Source organism: Palaemon carinicauda, chromosome 3 (assembly GCF_036898095.1).
Source record: "Palaemon carinicauda isolate YSFRI2023 chromosome 3, ASM3689809v2, whole genome shotgun sequence".
NCBI lineage: Eukaryota > Metazoa > Arthropoda > Malacostraca > Decapoda > Palaemonidae > Palaemon > Palaemon carinicauda.
Window position 1 is genome coordinate 148,569,214 of NC_090727.1, and position 23,880 is coordinate 148,593,093.

Below are 23,880 nucleotides of genomic sequence, written 5' to 3' on the forward strand. Positions count from 1 at the left end.
TAAGCATAGCCTCGATTTCAAACACACTGAATTCATTCATGGGCCTATCAAGGTCTTAATCAACTTCAGGTATATCAATCAAATTATTCCCTTCATATCTCCTATTCATGACCTCACATAAGTGTTCCTTCCAACGTTACATTTTTTTCATCTTCTCTTGTTATAACAGATCCATCTCTCTTTTTAATCGGTATATGGTTCTTATTATTTGCCCCAGTAGAGCTATCATTAATAATTCTATGAGCAATTCTTACATCATAGCCACACCCTGAATTCATAGCTTTGTCAGCTTCATCTGCTTTCCTGTCTAAATATTCTCTAGTCATTCCTGTCTTTTCTTTTGACTGGATTGGTAACAGGAAATCAGTTGACCTACAGCCTGATGATGACGCTGTCCATATTAGCAGAACACCACAGGACTTGCACAGTCTACTCACCAAAATGCATGAAATATCACATGGGTTTGGGCTCAAGATAAATAGAAGAAAGACAGAGATTATGAGAACAGAATATGCAATGGAAGATGAAAAATTCTTGGAAACAGAAACGATCAATCAGGTGGAATTATTTAAATATTTAGGAACTGGTAGAGGGATGCGTGCTGTCGCCATGACTTGTTGCAAACTCGGAATAGAAGCTTTTAGAAGGGTATGTGAGAGAAGGAAGTTGAGAGTTAACGTGAATAAGAGTAATGTTATGAGATGCACGAGAAGGGATGGTAGTGCGAGATTGAATGTCATATTGAATGGAGAGTTACTTGAGGAAGTAGATCAGTTCAAGAACTTGGTGTCTGTTGTTGCAGCAAATGGTTGAGTGGAAGCAGATGACGTCAGAGAGTGAATGAAACGATGCAAAGTGTTGGGGGCAGTGAAGGGAGTAGTAAAGAATACAGGGTTAGGCATGAATGTAAAGAGAGTTCTGTATGAAAAAGCGATTGTACCAACTATGATGTATGGATCGGAGAAACAGAAATTGAATGTGTTTGAGATGAAGTGTCTGAGGACTTTGGCTATTGTATCTTGAATAGATAGGGTTAGGAACGAAGTAGTAAGGGTGAGAACGGGTGTAAGAAATTATTTAGCCGTTAGAGTGGATATGAATGTGTTGAGGTGGTTTGGCCATGTTGAGAAAATGTAAAGTGGCTGCCTGCTAAAGAAGGTGATAAGTGCAAGAGTTGATGGGAGAAGTACAAGAGGAAGGTCAAGGTTTGGGTGGATGGATGGAGTGAAGAAAGCTCTGGATGATAGGAGGATAGATGTGAGAGGCAAGAGAGCGTGCTAAAAATAGGAATGAATGGCGAGCAATTATGACGCAGTTCCATTAGGCCCTGCTGCTTCCTTCGGTCGCCTCAGTGACCGCGGAGATAGTAGCAGTAAGGGATTCAGCGCATGAAACTTCATCTGTGTGATGGTGAATAATGGGGGAGGATGGGCTGGCACCCTAGCAGTACCAGCCAAACTCGACTGAGAGAGGAAAGGTCCCCTTTTGTTCATTTGTTTGATGTCGGTTACCTCCCAAATTTGGGGGAAGTGCTTTGGTAAATAGAATAGATAATCTTTAATACAGGATCTTTAGAATTTGAGTTTAATGAAAGATTAAAAAAGTAAATCAGAAATGGCTAGGTTAAGTAAAATTTGGAAGTCAATTCGCCGGAAATTACATATAAAAATGCAGGCTATATATCAGTTTTGTGAGATCGGTATTACTGTATGGACATGAGTCGTGGTATGACAATGAAACATTATCCAACATATAATAGAATGTCTTGTTTTGATACCTAATATTTTCATAACCTAAAAAGTTACTTAGATTGACCAAATACAGATAATGCCTTATCATAGTTTCATATATTTAATTCATTATTATTATCATACATTGGCATGTAATTTAACGGGTACAAATAATTATGATCTCTTTATACGTTTTCCTATTAGAAAGTATTGCGGAACAGAATCGATTAGATATTCAAGGAAAATCATCTATACTAAAATAATTGAGATATTTCTCTATCATTCGTCATAAGAATAAATTGTATTTTGCAGATATGTCCAAGATATCTACCCTTTCCTTTCTTTTTCTATTTGAAAATATTGTGGCAGTTTTTCTTTATCTCGGTGAAATAAAAAAACCTTGGAAAGACGTAACAAAGTGTGAAGAAATTATATATAAAACATTTATTGATAAAGTGTCAGGGTTTCGCGAGCAAAATTGGCAATGAAAATGAAATATGGTCCAGAGTTTACTTTGTCTTCTTTGAATTTATTTGTTTTCGCTATTTTCATTTGTCAGAAGAAAACTTAACCTGTATCTGTTAATGTAGATGTTATTTCAATGATTCACATGTTACAATTCATATGAGAGAGAGAGAGAGAGAGAGAGAGAGAGAGAGAGAGAGAGAGAGAGAGAGAGAGAGAGAGAGAGAGAGAGAGAGAGAGAGAGAGAGAGCATTTAACCTTTCAGTTTTGTCAACAACAAATAGAATAACATCAAAATATTTCCTTCAATATTTTATCTTTTATTTGATGTTTACGTAAAATATTCCAACATTCTCTCCACCCCCTAGTTACCTCTCCCTCCACTACTAGTGTTTTTTTTTTTTTTTTACCAGAAATCCCAAATTAATTGAATGACTGGAGAACAACTGGAGAGATTGGATGATTTCCCCCCCCCCCCTCTCTCTCTCTCTCTCTCTCTCTCTCTCTCTCTCTCTCTGTTCGTCCTTGCCTTCAAGAGACAATAAGTGGTCTCCAAATCTCCTTTCTCCCCCTGGGTGGCATTTCTGTCCTTTGGACGGGCCATGATGGGTTCCACCTTCCTTTCCATCTCAACCGAGGCAACCCCCCTCTCTCTCCCTTCCTTATAAGGGAGTGGACGTCTCGCATGGCACTCTTCGTTGGGTATATAAGGACCAGCGAACTTTGGCCCAGCATCAGAAGGTGCTCCATCTCCAACCATGAAAGCCGTACGTCTCTGCCACCGAGTTTCGTTAACGATCTCAATTTCAAATTGTGTTTTTGAGTTTCAGTGTCTACTCGAATTTGGTGTTTTTTAGTGATATACCTAAAACCATAACATAAGATCATTTAATTGGAATTCAGTAGATATCATCAAGATCTATACATGATTTTCTTTCTAAGGTATTCGTCCTCTGTCTCGCCGCCCTGGCCTCGGCCGCCCCCAAGCCTCAGGGAGACGCCCCTGTGGTGGCCATCTTGAGGGACGAACGCGTCGACCAAGGAGACGGAAACTTCAACTACGCCTTCGAGGCTGACAACGGCATCTCCATGCAGGTCTCCGGAACCCCAGGTTCCGAGGGCCAGGTCAACATGGAGGGAGTCTACCTGTAAGTCCCAGGTCACCTTAAGTAACACAGGTCTTGTTTTCAAATGAAGAAACATTACTGTTTATTTTGATGCTCTAACTGTGACTGGTGGAACCTTTATGCTAATGCTGTGTTGTGTCTTGCAGTCTTCCTCTGGCTGACGGAGGCTTCGCCGAGATTCGCTTCATCGCCAACGAAAACGGCTTCCAGCCCTCAGGAGACATCCTCCCCACCCCCCACCCACTCCCAGCCCACGCCATCGAGCAGATCCGATTCGCTGAGGAACAGAGAGCTGCTGGAGTCACCTTCGAATAAACGACCCGACTCGATTAGAAATATTACTTATTTTTCCGTCAATCTAAATGTGATATAACTTAGGATAATAAATTCATTTTGTTTCTGACAAGATTTTATTTTAACCTCAATTTATCGAATTATATAAAAGTCTTGATCATGTTAAAACATTTACGAGGTTGAGTACCGTTCCTCAGTAATAATTATTATCGTCTATAGGTAGTATATTGACCAAAAGCACCAGCCACCAGTTGAGATACTATCAGGAGAGAGTTATTGGGTCATTTGGCAGTTCAGATATTACTAAATTGGACCCCTCTCTCGTTACGGCTAATTTTTCTTTTGCCTACACATGCACTGAATGGTCTGGCCTATTCTTTAAACAATCTCCTCGTTCCTCAGACACCTGAGAACACCAAGCAAACCAAGAAATTTTTCACTCAAGGCCTACATACAAACTTAAATTGCCCAGTAATTGCTTTCCTCTTGGTAAGGGTAGAATAAACTCTTTAGCTATGGTAAGCAGCTCTTCTACGAGAAGGACACTCCAAAATTAAACCATTATTTTCTAGTCTTCGATAGTGCCATAGCCTCTGTACCACGGTTTTTCACTCTTCAATGCTTGAAGGTACACTCAGGTACACTATATTATATTTCTTCATATCCTGTCCTCATTGGGCTATTTTTCCGGTTGGAGCCCATAAGCTTATATCATCCTGCTTTTGTTATGAATAATATTAATAAAAAGAAACCGGTTTCCAATGAAAAACAAAAATAATTTAATCACCAAATAAACACAAAAGCTTAAAAGAATATTTTTACCATAAGAATAGCAATGATGGCAACCTAAATGCGTTGTAATTGTTTTCTTTCTTATTTAGTAATTATTAATATTTTTGTGTAGAGCACCTTTATACTTATTTCATTCTTATGAATAAATATTCATAGTTTTGTGGAAGGTATACTGAATACATACAGGTAATAATGTAAGTATAGAGGCAAGTCAACTGAACGAATATCAATGGGATATTAATGTTTCATTTTGGTTTACCTTTTTAAAAGTAAACCAAATAAAACTAGAGAATAAAGAACTTTGGTTCGCTTACAGTTGGAAAACTGACATTTTCTCTAAAACTTAAAGACTGTTCTTTCCCTATTCGAATACTTCCTTAACTATTAATAAAACCATAATATTAATCTTTGTTTTTAAAAAATACACTGAAAATTCTACTTCTCAATATTAAATAAAATCGCATAATTTAGAAATGAGTGAATCTTTTAGCAAACATTTATATAGATGAAAATATGTTAATAGATGATCCCTTGTCTAAAAACAGGAGCGAAAACATAACCTTATTCTAACTTCGTTGGCGGAGGTAATAAAGGTTACCTACGCAGAAGCAAACGGGATAAAAATAAGAAGTCGAGATGATAATCAGGAATGAGGAACAATACCTCAATTAATTGATTGATTGATTGATTTGGTGTTTTCTGGCATCCTGACATCTAAGGTCATTGACCATTACAATGATCAAACAAACGGACAGAGACATTTTGAAGAGACTTTGCCTTTTAGACTTTTGTATTTTTTTAACTGAATTAAGTATTATCTTTACAGGACTACTCTTTGATATGAAAGTGTGATGTATAGTAAACAAGTTTATCTATGAACACGAGAACTGGATTATAAGAATAAATAGAATTCATTTTGCAGTTGAAATGTTTACCTGATTCGATGGAAAAAATCCTGGATATAAAATGATTTTAGGGGACCTTCATTCGATTAAATTTGATAAAATAAATTACCCTATCTTAATCAAAGCCTGAAGATAAGATTAACTTGTGGTATGAATGGTTATGATGTAGATGTTTCTTTTAGTTTGGCGAATGGAAATAGCTTTAATCGAAGCTGTCATCTTTCTTTGAGAGGACTAACCTCCAATAAAATTAATTTTAGGAAAGGAGCTTTATACTTTTTCTATATAAATTTTCGGTCAAGAAAAAAAGAAAAATTCATTTCAGAAAAATAATCTCTATATACTTTTCAACACACATTTTATAATTATGTTTAGCATTGAAAGATTTAGTTATAGTAGGGTGTTAAATATTGGAAAACTAATAAACGTAATTTCTAATTCAGTTCCTATTTAGGATTCAATCAGGAATAGGACGTCACTTTGTCTTGACGATTAGGTCATCTCGAAAAGGTACAGTAATGAAGGGGCCTCCTTATTAGGGGATACCTGGAAACCTTTCTCCTTTTGGGTTACTAAATCATTCAACCTGCTTTCTTGTGAGGTTTTTGAATTATTCAATCTAATAACATCCAGAATCTCTGGATAATTCCACATACGTTCCTGAATTATTCGATCTTTTTACTTGAGAGGCCGGAAAATAATATTAAACTAAGTTTTAGGGAGTTTCTGGAGTTGAATTATTTAACCTAGTTCTTCTTAGGTTATGGAGATATTCACTATATCTTTGGGTATTTTTGAATTATTTGACATTGAATCACTCTGGGATTGGCTTACTCGACTTGCTTTTCTTTATGATTATAGAGTTAGCCGATATAATTTCTTTTGATAACTTTAAATACATTCATCTTGGAATATGAATAAATCGACTTGTTTTCCACTGACCTTAAGAATAGATAGACCTGATTTTCTCAGAGCATATATTATTCAAGGACGTGCTTTCTTCCTGGGGCGACCTCAACATTTGACATTTCTTTCTCTGGGGTTGTTGCATTATTCAACCTACATTAGTACAAGATTCCTAGACTATTTGACCTTCCTCATCTCAAGAGTGGAGTCTGCTAGAATAAGCTTCGTTTGAAATGAAAAAGACTAATTTGGGTAACGATGGCCATCTCAACGTTTTCAACATGAAAACCGAAAGTAAGAGAAAGCAAATGAGCCACGTAAACAAGAGAGGAAAACTTGTGAAGTTTTCCAATACCCTCAAAAAGGATGATCTTATTTGGACTAGAATGTTTCTAGATCTGTCTGTTCAGTGGTCATGAAAATACATATCAATGTACCAACTGTATCAAATAAATGTTAAATACAGCAATAGATTAAATTTCATAGGAAAGAAGCTAATATCTTTGAATGTCAAAACTTTTTCGAAAACACTGACTTTTTGTCTTCTCCATTCACACTTATTTTTGAGAGTCATTTCCTTAGTCCTCAATAGTTTTAAAATTGCACCTCATTTATGAGGGGTCAGTTATGATATCGATTTTGGTTATAGCCATTTGTTCATAGAAATATGTTAATAAATTTCCTAATTTCTTTAATAACCATCGAATATATATTTGCATTGATTATAATCTGAGGAAATAGTTTTTGATTGGCCAACTGACGAAATACTCAACCATAATCCTTTGCGAGATTTTCGATAAAGCTCCTTAGAAACTATTTGATTCCTTTGGCTGAGTAGTGCAGCACTTGACTCACGTCTGCTGGGTACGATAGATCCATCTGGAATACTAGTATATGCGACCTTTCAAATATGATGTCTAGATATTTAGATAGATATGTACACACACATTGATTAGACCCTTCCTACGACCTACACCTTTTTTTCTCGTAGCACCCCCTTTTCACCAGGGTATGACTACCTCATCTCCCCGGTACAAAGGACGGGGAGAAACCTAGTAATTATACATATGACAGTACCGCTGAGCGTAAGCGCATATTTATTTATGTATATATATATATATATATATATATACATATATATATATATATATATATATATATATATACATATATATATATATATATATATATATATATATATATATATATATATATATATATATTTATAGAGTATGTATATATATATATATATATATATATATATATATATATATATATACATATATATATATATATATATATATATATATATGTATATATATATACAGTATGTATGTACATATATATATATATATATATATATATATATATATATATACAGTATATATATATATATATATATATATATATATATATATATATATATATATATATATATATATATGTATGTATGTATGTATATCATATGACACTTGCTCTTTATTATATACATGTCATCCTTCTGGGGTCAAGAATAACGGTGGGGGGCTAGCAACCACATCCTTCTGAAATCAGGGGACCCTAAACACTTTTTACACACTTACACACACATACACACACACTCATATATACATATATATATATATATATATATATATATATATATATATATATATATATATATATATACAATACATATATATACAGTGCATATATATATATACATATATCTATATATGAACTTCTGTAAGTTACCGTTAGCAAACTGTTACATCCCACTTCCTGCTCATCACAGTTTCGTAGCAACAGTTGCGCCAACAGTCAACGCCAGCCGCCCCCCCCCCCCACATCATACCTTCTCCCCCTTCGAGAATACCATGGCCACAGAATTAATGTCAAGTCATTTATCTCCACCTGATGACTTTAGATATCTGAAACTGGTAGACGGGTTTGTCCAAGGTCAAGGCACTGAAGGACCAAGTATTTTGCTGTTTTATTCATAATTTTTTCTCTGTCCTACGTCAGGAATTCAAGGTTCCTTCAGGCCCTTCAACGTCATCAATCATGTCACCGCCTTTCCTTCCAAGCCTCTTCATCCCTTCTCCAACTCCTCCCTCCTCCCTCCCGACCATCTTCACCATCCTATCTCACCCAACCACTTTCATTGGAAGTATCTTCATCTTTTCTTACAAGGTCATCATAGTCCTCATAGTGCCCTCTCCCCCTCTCAGCCTCCCGTTGAAGTATTTAAAGGACCGTGGTGCCTTTGCCAGACATCAGTTCTTCGACTTCGATCAACCATGAAAGCTGTAAGAACTTTTGCTAAAGTTTCGTTGCCTCTTATGGGTTAGAAATTATTCAAATTTTTTAACCTACGAATATATGTGAAATTTTTTTTATTTACATAAGCTAAAAGATTAGGATGTTAATCATGTTTCTCTCCTTCAGTTATATCAAATTTATTTTCTCCCAACAATATCTCTAGATCTTCGTCCTCTGCCTCGCTGCCCTGGCCTCCGCCGCCCCCAAGCCTCAGGGAGACGCCCCTGTGGTGGCCATCTTGAGGGACGAACGCGTCGACCAAGGAGACGGAAACTTCAACTACGCCTTCGAGGCCGACAACGGCATCTCCATGCAGGTCTCCGGAACCCCAGGTTCCGAGGGCCAGGTCAACATGGAGGGAGTCTATCTGTAAGTACCAGGTCACATTAATTAACACAGGTCTTATTTTTGTTTGAAGAAACATTACTGTTTATTTTGATGCTCTAACTGTGAGTGGTGGCAGCTTTATGCTAATGCTGTGTTGTGCCTTGCAGTCTTCCTCTGGCTGACGGAGGATTCGCTGAGATTCGCTTCATCGCCAACGAGAACGGCTTCCAGCCCTCAGGAGACATCCTCCCCACACCCCACCCACTCCCCGCCCACGCCATCGAGCAGATCCGCTTCGCTGAGGAACAGAGAGCTCTGGGAGTCACCTTCGAATAAACGACTTCACAGCATCTTTGTCTCAACTTCTCGTCGACAATATTGATTTGTATATATACATAATGATTTGTTATATTAAAAAATACAAAATTGAAAAATAAACGAAGAATCAAGATATTTGCTGTTGTTAACCCCCCCCCCCCCCACACACACACTACAAGTTTTGTATTGCAACAAACGATATCTGTTCAATGACCTTCGATGTCAGGGTACCAGAAAACTCAAAATCAAACAATCAATCAATCCAAGTTTTGTACCTTCCGATTACGTTTGTCAGCAAAAAAACTTTGAATCTTGATAATGAATCAGCAAACCCAATGAATGTATCAAACCCAATGAATGTATCAAACCTAATGAATGTTTCAAACCCAATGAATGTATCAAACCCAATGAATGTATCGAACACAATGAATGTATCAAACCCAATGAATGTATCAAACCCAATGAATGTTTCAAACCCAATGAATGTATCAAACCTAATGAATGTTTCAAACCCAATGAATGTTTCAAAACTAATGAATGTTTCAAACCCAATGAATGTATCAAACCTAATGAATGTTTCCAACCCAATGAATGTTTCAAACCTAATGAATGTTTCAAACCCAATGAATGTATCGAACCTAATGAATGTATCAAACCCAATGAATGTTTCAAACCCAATGAATGTTTCAAACCCAATGAATGTATGCTAACCCAAAGTGAATGTAAAAGTCTTTTCAAATACGAAATCTAAATTGATAAGTCTCTTCAAGGTCAAACGGCGATACCATCTGATTCGCGATGCCGTTAAATTTTCGAGTAATTTTTCAACAATGTTTTTTTTTCCGTCTGAGGAACACCACTAAGTTACAACACCTGTCGATGACAGGAGGCAAGCCCATCCCAGAACTGCTACACACGTTTTTTTTTTTTTTTTTCTATTTCGATTTGAACATCTGTTTTGTTCACTAATCTATAACTAGGAACCAGAAAGTTCTTATCTTTCCATCTCAATCAAATCTGTCCCTCACAGCTGATATAAACCTTTGTATAGTTCATTTTGAGAAGTTGGTTTTCTCTGTGAATCGTTACTAAGTTGTGTGATGGGACTTTTCTGTGGAAGAACATATTCAGAAGCCATGATTTTTAGTTAGATACATTTCCCTGTTTTTAAAGTAATTTCTTAATACAATTTACTCATAATCTTTTGTAATAAGTAGATTCTAATCTTTTAGATTATTCATTTCAACAATATTGAAAATAAAGAGTTGTTTATTCTTGATCAGTGCACGTGAGTCATCGCCTTATGGTAGGGTTGTAAGAATATTACCACATTACGTACTGCGTATCCTAGAAAGCGACTAAAAGGACAGCTGCTGCCTCGCAGTCTTGCTTTTTAACAAAAGGATAGACCCAATGCCAATAACTGTGGAAACTGCTGCCTTGCAGTTGGAGTATGAAGTCAAAGGTTAGACCCACCGTCAATAACTGTGGTTGATGACTGCAAGCGCACGCGATGGTAAACCATGCCTGGTGCTATCGCATCAGGCAACCGACCCCTTAATGTAGGGATAACGGCGGGAGAGAAAAAGAGGATGATTAAGTAATTAATTCAGATTTATTTCTCTCTTTAAATTCTTAATGTTTTGTAATCTGCAAAGAAAGGTTCCTTGTGTATTTCGAAAATAGATTCAAAGATATTTCACGGACCCTTTTTTTTTTTCATTTTTGGGAGGGAATCAGACCTAAATGGAGTTCGTCGGCTGCGAGAAGTTTCACTGATGATATTTTTTTTTGTTTGTTTCGTGTGTGTCTGTGCGAGTCTCTTCATTTGGCCAAAAGTTAAGGATACTTCTTCATTTGATGTTTTCTTCTGTTTGTCACAGAGTATATTTTCGGGCTTTCCTTTCATCGAATTGTAATTTTAATACAGATTTACGCTTTTGCTTTCAATCGGGAATTCTTCTTTTGTTCATGTTCTCAGCTCTATACACATGCTTGTTATGCTTTGATTCTTAATCCTTTGAGTATTTATATACTTGTGTATCATTTACTATCATTGCGTAAGTATAGAGAAATATTCTTCTGAGAAATTCAAAGTAATTTGGTGAGATTCGAAACTGTTTGTATGTACAATAATATAATGATAGAGGCCTACTGTAAAAAAAAAACTTGATATTACTATAATTTCTGTTTTTTGAAGTGACTGCTTATTTAAACTTCTGAAATTACAGATGACTTATGAAATAGAGTTGACCAAAGTTAAAGAGGTAGATTGAAGTCCTTAAAAGACCTCCACTGTACATTGAATACTTCTGGAAACACTGTTGCAGATTTAATATTGAAAAGATGATTAAACATAAATAATTCTTCTCACCTTCATACAAAACATTATTATAAAACAAAAATGTTGGTTTATCATTATCCAGGATTCTTATGATAAATATATTAAAAACTGAAAAAGTCAAAGAAAAGTCTTTGCGGTAGAATAACTTAGCAAATACTTCCATCAATTAATTCTGTACTTCAAAACGACGGACAGAACTTAAATATATTTGTTTAAACTGAGTCTCAAGGACAAAACGTAAAAGTAAACTTTCGAAAAATAAAACTTCAGTTGTAAAGCCAGAGTCTTTCTCATGTGTAAAATCGTCATGTGAAGTTCATAAAAAAACTTCCTGGCCTTGGAAGAAAAACTTCCTGCGAAGGACTGTGCCATTGGCATATCAGTTGAAACCTGTTTGAAGAACCTGTTAGGAAGGCATCGTATAAATAATCTTCTCTGCCATCGTCTTCGGATAATTGTTACGCAATTTAATCACAACACGAAGTGGGTAAAACGATGCCAGTTTATTTCTCTATCTAATATTTTTCTGATTATTTGTAAATTTATTTATCCAGTTAATCTTTATAAATCTTTGTGTTAAAAGATTTATAAGAAATATTAAATTTTTGTTATATGGATATCTTGGATATATTTATAGATATTCATTGTTTAATAGGCTTGCAATAAATACCAAGAGTAAATGAAGAGGAAGGTTTGCAAAACGAAGCCACTTTTTCTAATGTATGGACAAATTGATGTCCCTTTGATGATTATCTTAATTGACTATTTCCCCTATAAAGTAAAGAGCATGTCTCGATACACACACACACACACACACACACACACATATATATATATATATATATATATATATATATATATATATATATATATATACGGTCAGCTCTCCCTATCCCTGAGGTCGGGAGGAGAGAAAATAGTCATACCCTGGTAAGAGAGGGTTGCGTGTGGGTGCCTATCTATCTAAATATTTAGCAGTCATTTTTGTCGGCTCGAGTACACTAGTACTAGAATACTGAAGTTTACCTCAAAGTTAAAACAAAGACGACGAATACCGGAAAATCGTTTTTCTGACGAGGGATCCAACGCTCTTTTTGAAGAAGTCAATAAAATGAGGAGTTTTTGTTGATAAACATATTCCCGTGTTGAATTAATCGGAAACAAACAGAACTGTGCATCACGTTCAGATGACTAAAAGAGATGAAATTATAATAATGAATTTGTGATGTGAAGTCTTCGTATCATATCTTACAGGATACTGTAATGAGCGGTGTCCATTTGAAGGTTGCTCATGAATAGCCCAGGCAAGGGACATGACACTGTCCTAGAGACTAACTATATATATACGTATGATCAGCACACAAGCCCCTCTCCATCAAGTTAGGACAAGGGAGGGCCAGCTGATAGCTGCTGATGACTCAGCAGGTAGACCTATAAGCTCCCTAACTCACAAGGATGGTGAGATAGCAGACATTACTTAAGCGGGTCTCGAACTCCCGTCAAGTAGAGTGAGAGACAGGGTCGTTCCAATATGCTACCACAACCCGGTGAGAAGATCATCTTTAAAAGAAAAAAGCAGTAAATTGAGATAAATGTTACTGATAATGTTCTTGACAAAGCACAGACGTCTAAGCAAGATGAGAGATAATAGCAGGTGTAGAAGAGAAACAGTAACATCCACTCGATCCTGCTGAGGCTACTGAGTTGCACGCACACCATGAGTCCCGCTGAACCAGTAATAATTCTTGAAGGATTTCAGATGCACATTCAGGGAATCCATCAAAAGTTATCTGTATGTTATCAGCTGATTAATAAGATATCAATTTCTGAAGTCTTGTGTTAGCAAAAGAGAATGATTGCTGTAATAATATAATGATTTTAAATTGAAAATAATTTCGTGGGAGGAGCGTTCTTATAAATTACTTGAAATATTGATTATTGAACCATGATTAAGATTTTAAATAAAACAATATTTATCTATAAAAATTTTTTCTTTCATCTACAGATTAATTTCCCCTTACTTTAATCTTATCTCCATTCTTATTTCAAACCTATTTACGATATAGTGACTTCTTGTGGTATTGTCTCATTTCTTATAATATCCTTAACCATTCGAACCCATCACCATTTCATATAAATAATGACGCGTTCTAAATGATAGTGTTAATAACTCTTTGCTTTTAACAATGAGTACTGAAAAAGGTATAATCCAAGTATGTGAGTCTTTGTTTTGATGTTTTCATTTCGTTTGCATGAATGTGATTGAAGTGTATAGCGTCAGGAAGATCGTGATTTGTATTTCATTATCTTTAATTCAAGACCTTTTGCTGTGAGGTGACTTCCATTGATCATCTTCAGGTAATCACTATTAAAAGTAGAAAATGAAAATAAATATGCTAGAGAAATTGATGTTCAAGGTCGTTTAACAGAGAACTCGTCTTTCACCGAAATATGGAACATAACAAGATACTGCAGATATTTACAAAAAAAACACACACACAACCATCCACACACACACACAAACACACACACACACACACACACATATATATATATATATATATATATATATATATATATATATATATATATATATATATATATAAATATATATATATAATAGTAAAAATAAAAATAAACAGTGAAATAAAAATAAAAAATTAAATTTGGTTCATGTTACCATCTAGTAAAATATCAAGAGATCTAAAAGTTACAAACGTTTAGGTCCATTATAAGTGGGACGTTCTGACCGGTAAATACTTTTCAGCTGAGTAACTCTTAGTGATATTTACAGTATAGAGATAATCTGAAGCTGGATGCTTCACCAGTGCTGGCATAAGGCCAGCTTAAAATGTGCATTCTGTGCTGGAAGCTCCATAATCAAGAAACTATGCTGGCAATAGGCCAGCTTAAAATTTGCATTCAGTGCTGGATGCTCCTAGGTCAACCAATTGTGCTGGCATAAGGTCAGCTTAAAATGTGCATTCACTGCTGGAAGCTCCAAGATCAAGAAACTGTGCTGGCAATAGGCCCAAGATCAAGGAACTGTGCTTGCAATAGGTCAGCTTGTAATGTGCATTCAGTGCTGGATACTACAGGGTCAAGAAATTGTGCTGGCATTAGGCCAGCTTAAAATGTGCATTCAGTGCTGGATACTCCAAGGTCAAAAACTGTGCTTGCATTAGGCTAGCTCAAAATATACATTCGGTACTGGATGCTCCAAGGTCAAGAAACTGAGCTGGCTTAAGGTCACCTTAAAATGTCAATTAGGTGCTGAATGTTCCAAGGTGAAGAAATTGAGCTGACTTAAGATCAGCTTAAAAAATGCATTCATTGCTGGAAGCTCCAAGGTCAAGAAACTGAGCTGGCTTAAGGCCAGCATAAAATATGCATTCAGTGTTGGATGCTAAAAGGTCAAGAAACTGAAGTGGCTTAAGGCCAGCTTAAAATGTGCATTCAGTGCTGGATGCTCCAAGGTCAAAAAAATGTGCTGGCGTTAGGCCAGCTTAAAATGCGCATTCAATGCTGTAGGCTACAAGGTCAATAAACTGACCGGGCTAGAGGCCAGCTTAAAATGTACGTTAATTGCTGGAGGCTACAAGGTCAAGAAACTGTGCTGGCTAAAGGTCAGCTCAAAATGTGCATTTAGTGCTAGATGCTTTAAGGTCAAGAAACTGTGCTGGCATTAAGCCAGCTTAAAATCTGCATTTAATGCTGGATGCTCCAAGGTCAAGAAACTGAGCTGGCTTAAGGCCAGCATAAAATATGCATTCAGTGCTGGATGATCCAAGGTCAAGAAAATGTGCTGGCATTAGGCTAGCTTAAAATGTCCATTCTCTGCTGGATGCTCCAAGGTCAAGAAACTGTGCTGGCTTAAGGCTAGCTTGAAATGTGCATTCAGTGCTGGATGATCCAAGGTCAAGAAAATGTGCTGGCATTAGGCTAGCTTAAAATGTCCATTCTGTGCTGGATACTCCAAGGTCAATAAACTGACCTGGCTTGAGGCCAGCTTAAAATGTGCATTCAGTGATGGATGCTCCAAGGTCAAGAAACTGAGCTGGCTTAAGGCCAGCATAAAATATGCATTCAGTGCTGGATGCTAAAAGGACAAGAAACTGAGCTGGCTTAAGGATAGCTTGAAATGTGCATTCAGTGCTGGATGATCCAAGGTCAAGAAAATGTGCTGGCATTAGGCTACCTTAAAATGTCCATTCTGTGCTGGATGCTCCAAGGTCAAGAAACTGTGCTGGCTTAAGGCTAGCTTGAAATGTGCATTCAGTGCTGGATGATCTAAGGTCAAGGAAATGTGCTGGCATTAGGCTAGCTTAAAATGTCCATTCTGTGCTGGATGCTCCAAGGTCAAGAAACTGTGCTGGCTTAAGGCTAGCTTGAAATGTGCATTCAGTGCTGGATGATCCAAGGTCAAGAAAATGTGCTGGCATTAGGCTAGCTTAAAATTTCCATTCTGTGCTGGATGCTCCAAGGTCAATAAACTGACCTGGATTGAGGCCAGCTTAAAATGTGCATTCAGTGCTAGATGCTTTAAGGTCAAGAAACTGTGCTGGAATTAAGCCAACTTAAAATCTGCATTTAATGCTGGATGCTCCAAGGTCAAGAAACTGAGCTGGCTTAAGGCCAGCATAAAATATGCATTCAGTGCTGGATGATCCAAGGTCAAGAAAATGTGCAGGCATTAGGCTAGCTTAAAATGTCCATTCTGTGCTGGATGCTCCAAGGTCAAGAAACTGTGCTGGCTTAAGGCTAGCTTGAAATATGCATTCAGTGCTGGATGATCCAAGGTCAAGAAAATGTGCTGGCATTAGGTTAGCTTAAAATGTCCATTCTGTGCTGGATGCTCCAAGGTCAAGAAACTGTGCTGGCTTAAGGCTAGCTTGAAATGTGCATTCAGTGCTGGATGATCCAAGGTCAAGAAAATTTGCTGGCATTATGCTAGCTTTAAATGTCCATTCTGTGCATGATGCTCCAAGGTCAAGAAACTGTGCTGGCTTAAGGCTAGCTTGAAATGTGCATTCAGTGCTGGATGATCCAAGGTCAAGAAAATGTGCTGGCATTAGGCTAGCTTAAAATTTCCATTCTGTGCTGGATGCTCCAAGGTCAATAAACTGACCTGGCTTGAGGCCAGCTTAAAATGTGCATTCAGTGTTAGATGCTTCAAGGGCGAAAAACTATGCTGGCATTAGGCCACCTTAAAAAGTACATTCAGTGCTGGATGCTCCAAGGTTAAGAAACTAAGCTGGCTTAAGGCCAGCATAAGATGTGCATTCAGTGCTGGATGCTCCAAGGTAAAAAAAGCTGTGCTGGCATTAGGCCACCTTAAAAAGTACATTCAGTGCTGGATGCTACAAGGTCAAGAAACTGAGCTGGCTGAAGGCCAGCATAAGATGTGCATTCAGTGCTGGATGCTCCAAGGTAAAAAAAGCTGTGCTGGCATTAGGCCAGCTTAAAATGTGCATTCATTGCAGGATACTCCAAGGTCAAGAAACTGAGTTGGCTTAAGATCTGCTCAAAATGTGTATTCAGTGCTAGATGCTTCAAGTTCAAGAAACTGTGCTTGGATTAGGCCAGCTTAAAATGAGCATTAAGTGCTAGATGCTCCAAGGTCAAGAAAATGTGCTGGCATTAGGCCAGCTTAAAATGTGCATTCATTGCTAGATGCTTTACGGTCAAGAAACTGTGCTGGCATTAGGCCAGCTTAAATTGTGCATTTAGTGCTGGATGCTGCAAGGTCAAGGAACTGAGCTGGCTTAATTAAGGCCAGCATAAAATGTGCATTCAGTGCTGGATGCTCCAAGGTCAAGAAACTGAGCTGGCATAATTAAGGCCAGCTTATAATGTGCATTCATTGTGGGATACTTCAAGGTCAATAAACTGTGCTGGCATTAGGCCAGCTTAAAATGTGCATTCATTGCTAGATGCTCTACGGTCAAGAAACTGTGCTGGCATTAGGCCAGCTTAAATTGTGCATTTAGTGCTGGATGCTGCAAGGTCAAGGAACTGAGCTGGCTTAATTAAGGCCAGCATAAAATGTGCATTCAGTCCTGGATGCTCAAAGGTCAAGAAACTGAGCTGGCTTAATTAAGGCCAGCTTAAAATATGCATTCATTGCAGGATGCTTCAAGGTCAACAAACTGTGCTGGCATAAGTCCAGCTTAAAATGTGCATTCAGTGCTGGATGCTCCAAGATCAAGAATCTGTGCTGGCATTAAGCCAGCTTAAAATGTGCATCGAGTTCTGGATGTTCAAAGGTCAAGAAACTGTGCTGGCATAAGGCCACCTTGATTCACCGGCCGTTACTGAGGAAAGTAACCTTGAGCCAATAACCGGCTCTGGCAGAGCAAGTGACTTGTCCTCTGTGATTCAGCTAAAATTAATTCTTGATCAACAAAGACGAAATTGTCAAAATCATCGTAACTGTCGAGTTCTTTATTTTCGTCTCTCCGTCACTGTTGATCTGTTTGTCTTTCTTTTTATGTTGTCCAAAATATTTCGATTATTTATATTTTCAAACCTAAAAATTTTGTTCTATAGAATATTTATAGAAAGTTCTTCGGTTATATATTTTCTATATAAAATATATTATAGATAATAATAATAATGCCAATAATAATAATAATAATAATAATAATAATAATAATAATAATAATATATTAAAAACGACGTGTCTTATTTCAGAACACCATAAAAAGTAATATTAATGAGCATATGATATTTAAATAAAATTCAAAAGCTCACCCTCCGAGAAGCAAAGAATCAAGATAATAAAACATCCAAACATGTGCCAAAAAAAAAAGAAAGAATATTCCTCCATCCACCAAAAAAACAAAAACAAAAAAAACAAAAACAAAAAAAAAACACTGAAGTACAAATGCACAGACAAAAGAAAATAGTTTGTTTTATATTGTTAGTGTCACAATTTTATATTGTTTGTGTCACAATTTATTGCTTGTTTAATAGAAAAACTCTTGACCTCTGTGAAGTGAAACTTCCACAAATATCCTACTTTTCTGATTAACTTTGAAATTGTTCATTCAAGTTAAGAAAACTGTAGTCATATAAGACAATATTTGTCTGGTCAATTTTAATTTTGATCAGTAAAGCTAAACTGAATGTCATCAAGGAAGTTATGAGGACGAAAAAGTTATGAACAATTGATAAGGCAGAAAAAAGTTGGAAAAAGGTTTGACAAAGCCAGAAGGAGAACCAAACAAGCGAGTGTTCTTGAACACTTCAGTGTCATATGACTACTCGATTTGGTTTTTGTATAGTTTGTCCTTAAAAGTGTCCAGTCTTGATGTCATTTCCTGATTTATGATATCGTTATTGAATGTTTCATCTCTCTCTCTCTCTTTCTCTCTCTCTCATGATTTTAATAGTTATTGAACGTTTTATTTATTTATCTCTCTCTCTCTTTCTCTCTCTCTCTCATGATTTCCAAGTTATTGAACATTTTATTTATTCATTTCACTCTCTCTCTCTTTCTCTCTCTCTCTCATGATTTCTAAGTTTTTGAGCATTTTATTTATTCATTTCTCTCTCTCTCTCTCTCTCTCTCTCTCTCTCTCTCTCATGATTTCTACGTTTTTGAGCATTTTATTTATTCATTTCTCTCTCTCTCTCTCTCTCTCTCTCTCTCTCTCTCTCATGATTTCTAAGTTTTTGAGCATTTTATTTATTCATTTCTCTCTCTCTCTCTCTCTCTCTCTCTCTCTCTCTCTCTCGTGATTTTTAAGTTATTGAACATGTTATTCATTCATTTCTCTCTCTCTCTCTCTCTCTCTCTCTCTCTCTCATGATTTCTACGTTTTTGAGCATTTTATTTATTCATTTCTCTCTCTCTCTCTCTCTCTCTCTCTCTCTCTCTCTCTCATGATTTTCTACGTTTTTGAGCATTTTATTTATTCATTTCTCTCTCTCTCTCTCTTTCTCTCACATGATTTCTAAGTTATTGAGCATTTTATTTAATCACCCCCCCCCCTCTCTCTCTCTCTCTCTCTCTCTCTCTCTCTCTCCCTCTCTCTCTCTCTCTCGTGATTTTTAAGTCATTGAACATGTTATTCATTCATTTCTCTCTCTCTCTCTCTCTCTCTCTCTCTCTCTCATGAATTCTAAGTTATTGAATATTTTATTTATTCATTCCTCTCTCTCTCTCTCTCTCTCTCTCTCTCTCTCGTGCTAACATATAGGAAAAGAGTTAACTCTATGGCTGAAAAAAGAACTACTTCTCTTCAGTTTATGACATCACCTAAAACATTGGTACCTCAGATAGATGACTTCTTCAAGGACATCGGCAACAGCCTTTCCGAGAAAGTAAACAAACGCCACTCCTGTTACGTTGACCTTCAGCCTGACTCCATAACGGGAAAAGATTTTTTCAAAATACAGACTTGGCTGACTGGGAGGGGGGAGGGTGTCATGGTCCTCCCGAAGAGGAATCAAACCAGCTGATTGATATTTACTGACCTTCACTTTACGAGTATATAAAGGGTTTGGGGCATTGTGCTATGAGTTTGGTTGCCTGGAAGCAACTGAAAGCACATCTAAAATGAGGCTGGTGAGTGTCTTGGTCTTTTCGATTCTTCGAGGAAAGATTATTTTTATTGTTGTTGTTACTTTCTTAGCTTAAATCCTAGTTGGAATAGCAGAATGCTATAATTATGTTAACTACATTGGCTTTAAAGTAAAGTAACCCTTATTAGAAGTTTTTGAAATTAACCTAATGTTGCCAATTACAAAATTCCAAAATACTTCAGAATTTTCATTTAACAAAAGCTTTATCGAAATTTGAATCAAAATTCAAATATTCATGTTTACGAATAATCTTAGGGAAATAATTATTTGATTCCATTGGAACAGATCATCTTCTCCTGCCTGGTCGCTGCGTCCTTGGCTGCTTCGAAGCCCCAAATCGACACCGCCATCTTGAGAGACGACCGTGTCGACCAGGGCGTCCGAAACTTCAACTACTCTTTGGATTTCGGCATGGGCGCCGGCAGCGTGTCTGTCACTGGCTCCCCTGGGGAGGGAGGGGCCGTCAACCTCCGGGGAAGATGCTCGTAAGATTAAACCTCAGGTCTTTTAGTGAAGGTTCAAGTGGGAGAAATCCGAATCCATAACATCCATTTTTCAAATGTTTGAATAAGAATCTCTGAAAACTGTTATGTCCTCTTTTGCTTAGTTTTAAGGGATATTAAATTAAAACTAAAGATGTTTATTTATGTTTACCGTTACAGAAAAGTTTCACACAAAACTTATAGAGTATATAAAAGTTCCAAATTACGACTTATTTCATCTCTGAAACAATATTCTTAATCTCTAAAGCTCCAAAAAAGAAATTCCAATTTTCCACTTTTATTTCTCTATCCATCTCAACCTACAAGAAATGTATATTCTTTACTAAGATTGTTGATCAACCTTCGAGATATTGAACTTATCTAGGTATTATGATAGGTAAATAATGAATTCTTTAATAGAACATCAGTCGGATTTGCCTTCCAACATATTACTCAAACTGTCTTCATTATTCTTGACAGATACAATTATCCTGATGGCAGGGGTTTGCGCCACCTGTACTTCCAGGCTGACGAGGCGGGATTTAGGGTTCGGCAAGGAGCGATTAATGAACTCTTGTTTTATGTTGGCGATGCTGACGACGGAGGAACTGAGCTTCGGTAGATCCTCCTTCAGAAAAAAGCCGTATTATCCCTAAAGCTGACGAGGCTGAAGCCGAGGTACCCGGCAAGTGCAGGGCCCCACCAACAACAGGGGTCTAACTACTTTTTTATTTTAGTGTTAAATGTTATATCCATTGCTTATTTACTTTTGTCATGTTACTCTAATGTATTGTTCGAATGAAGAGTATGGAATTCTCCGGGGTTGGGGGGGGGGTGTCAGGGATGTCGAGGGGCCCAATGAAGTTCTAAGCATGGAGGCTCTGTCATAGATTAACACAACTGCTTAAAATCGTGATTACATTCTTTGGTCTATCTTTAACTTGGCTCTATCGACTAAACCCATCTACTTACTTAACAATATGCTCTCTCTCTCTCTCTCTCTCTCTCTCTCTCTCTCTCTCTCTCTCCTCTTTTATAAAACAGGTCCAGAAGGAAATATGTTTGTCCCGTGTCTCTTTCCCCCCGTTTAGGGTTGTGGTGGCCGATGTAGTAACGTCCCTTACTGGTGAACGCCACACTCGGGTTTGGGGGATCCTATAAGTCTATTTTCTGAATCATAACCAGTCATTGCCTGGTCCTACTTGGTCCCACCTTGGGTGGAGAGAGGGCTTGGACACTGATCATATGTATATAGGGTCAGTCTCTAGGGCATTGTCCTGCTTGTTAGGGGAAAATAAAAAGGTTTCTGTAGATTACAAGATAATAAAACTATTGTTCAGATAATCGTTTTTTAGTTTCCCTTCAATAAAACTAAGAATAAAGAAAAGGTGTGACTGAATGGGCATATAACAAACCATCTTGGTGTCTTTTCATTTATTGTAATCACTTTACTGATCAGACAATAACGATTACATTGAAAGAAATCATCCAAAATTTATGAAATAATAATCTTTTTCTTTTATGTCTCTCTACAACTGTCTCTTTGTGTCTACATATATTTAGACTTATTAGAATAAAGACTTACATAAACTATGTCTCAATCTCACCTTTTATATATCTTAGGATTTTTAGTTTTTCATCTAAGAACTAATCACATTCTAGCTCTAAGAGATTCGCTATCTGTTACTTTGATATAGTTAGTTTTGTTTTCACTTTTCGAAGGTGATGATATTATTATGAGGAAGATTGCGAACAAAGTCTTTTTTCACTTGCTTTATTCTCTGAAAATGTTTTTGTGAATTGTTATGATGATAGTGCGTTTACTGCTACTACTACGTCGACTACTGCTACTACTACTACTACTAATAATAATAATAGTAATAATAATAATAATACTAGTACTAATACTACTACTACTACAAATAATAATAATAATAATAATAATAATAATAATAATAATAATAATAATAATAATAATAACAATGATAATAATAACAATAACAAGATGTAATTTACTTAATTTTATCAGTCGAACGATAAATTCTAAGCATTTTTTTCTTCACCCCCCAAAAAATATGATGATGTAACTCAAGAAAAAGAAATATGAAATACTGTTCATATTTTCTCGATCATAATTCGGACCAAATTCTTGAGAGAATGGCGAGAAATTCAGCGAGAATTATGATCATTGTATTGATGTTGGTCATTGGAGTTGAACGAAATGTGATAGAGTTAGAAGATTATTACGAAAAAAAATTGAAAATAGAGAATATAAAAAGGAAATGAAGTGAGTAATGGAAACAAAATGAAGAAACGAACAATTGAGTTTTGAGGGACAGTTGGAATCTATATGAAAAGTCATGTCAATGCTTTCGAACCCCCCCCCTCTCTCTCTCTCTCTCTCTCTCTCTCTCTCTCTCTCTCTCTCAGGTATAAATAGTAGAGAAAAAGTACTTATATATAACTAGGAATTATTCTTTCTAATTCAAAGTGAAGTATATCCTTTCAGTCCTTTGCATTCAAAATGTTTTTATTGAAGTTATCCACAAAAAGGTAAACGAACCTCAAAGCCCTGAACACAATCACTTGGTCTCCTTAATCAGATCTTGGGAACAAATTATATCGATATGTGTCTGAATTGGCGTCACAGTTAAGAGGATCAAGGACACTTGGATTCCTTTAAATCCACCAAAATGTCATCAAAGCAGAGGAGACGACTTTCTTGGGGACACTCCTCGTAAGTAAAGTAGGTCGGGGAAGAGATCCCGGGGAGGGTAACTTGTTTTCCATTTGTGCTCTAAGGGGAAAGGGGGAGAGGGAAGGTTTACCCTGGGGGAGGGGTTCATTGGGCTCCTGTGCTTACCTGTATATAAAGGGCTTAATGCCCTTTTTAATACATCACTGTCCTGGAAGCACCAGGAAATAAGAAATAAAAAGGTTAAGAAATAAAAGGGTTCCAAAAAAATATCTTGTTTTTCCTTTGTGAAGTTGTTCTTCATAAACTGATTTCCACTGCGAAATTATTTTTCATTTATGATATTTTGTGCAGCTATCTCAACTGAGAGGAAATGTAGCTGCTTCACAGAAAACAAAATACTTTTGATCAACTTTCCATAATAAAAAATATTCAGTCTACTGTTAATTAATGGATTATCACCTGATCAAATAATTATCAATTATTCATTGATTTGTTTACCAGATTCACTCTTCCTGACGGAGCTGTTGTCCAAATTACCTACGTGGCCGACTGAAAACGGCTTCCAACCCGAAGGAGACGTCATCCCCACCCCCCCCACCCCC

The 23,880-nt window shown here is 36.6% G+C and overlaps 3 protein-coding genes across 3 annotated transcripts in view; 2 read left to right on the forward strand and 1 right to left on the reverse strand.

Moving 5' to 3' along the window:
* The window catches only part of Hakai (E3 ubiquitin-protein ligase Hakai), a 263,961-nt gene that overhangs the window by 184,219 nt on the left and 55,862 nt on the right, over nt 1-23,880 (reverse strand). The window lies entirely within an intron of this gene.
* LOC137637929 (cuticle protein AMP4-like) lies at nt 2,898-3,671 on the forward strand. The gene is made up of 3 exons (XM_068370036.1): nt 2,898-2,962; nt 3,138-3,343; nt 3,469-3,671. The coding sequence occupies exons 1-3, from the start codon at nt 2,954-2,956 to the stop codon at nt 3,635-3,637; spliced, it is 384 nt and encodes a 127-aa protein (XP_068226137.1). The 5' UTR covers nt 2,898-2,953; the 3' UTR covers nt 3,638-3,671.
* Nucleotides 8,475-9,291, forward strand: LOC137637930 (cuticle protein AMP4-like). The gene is made up of 3 exons (XM_068370037.1): nt 8,475-8,507; nt 8,684-8,889; nt 9,015-9,291. Exons 1-3 carry the CDS (start codon nt 8,499-8,501, stop codon nt 9,181-9,183), a joined length of 384 nt encoding a protein of 127 aa, XP_068226138.1. The 5' UTR covers nt 8,475-8,498; the 3' UTR covers nt 9,184-9,291.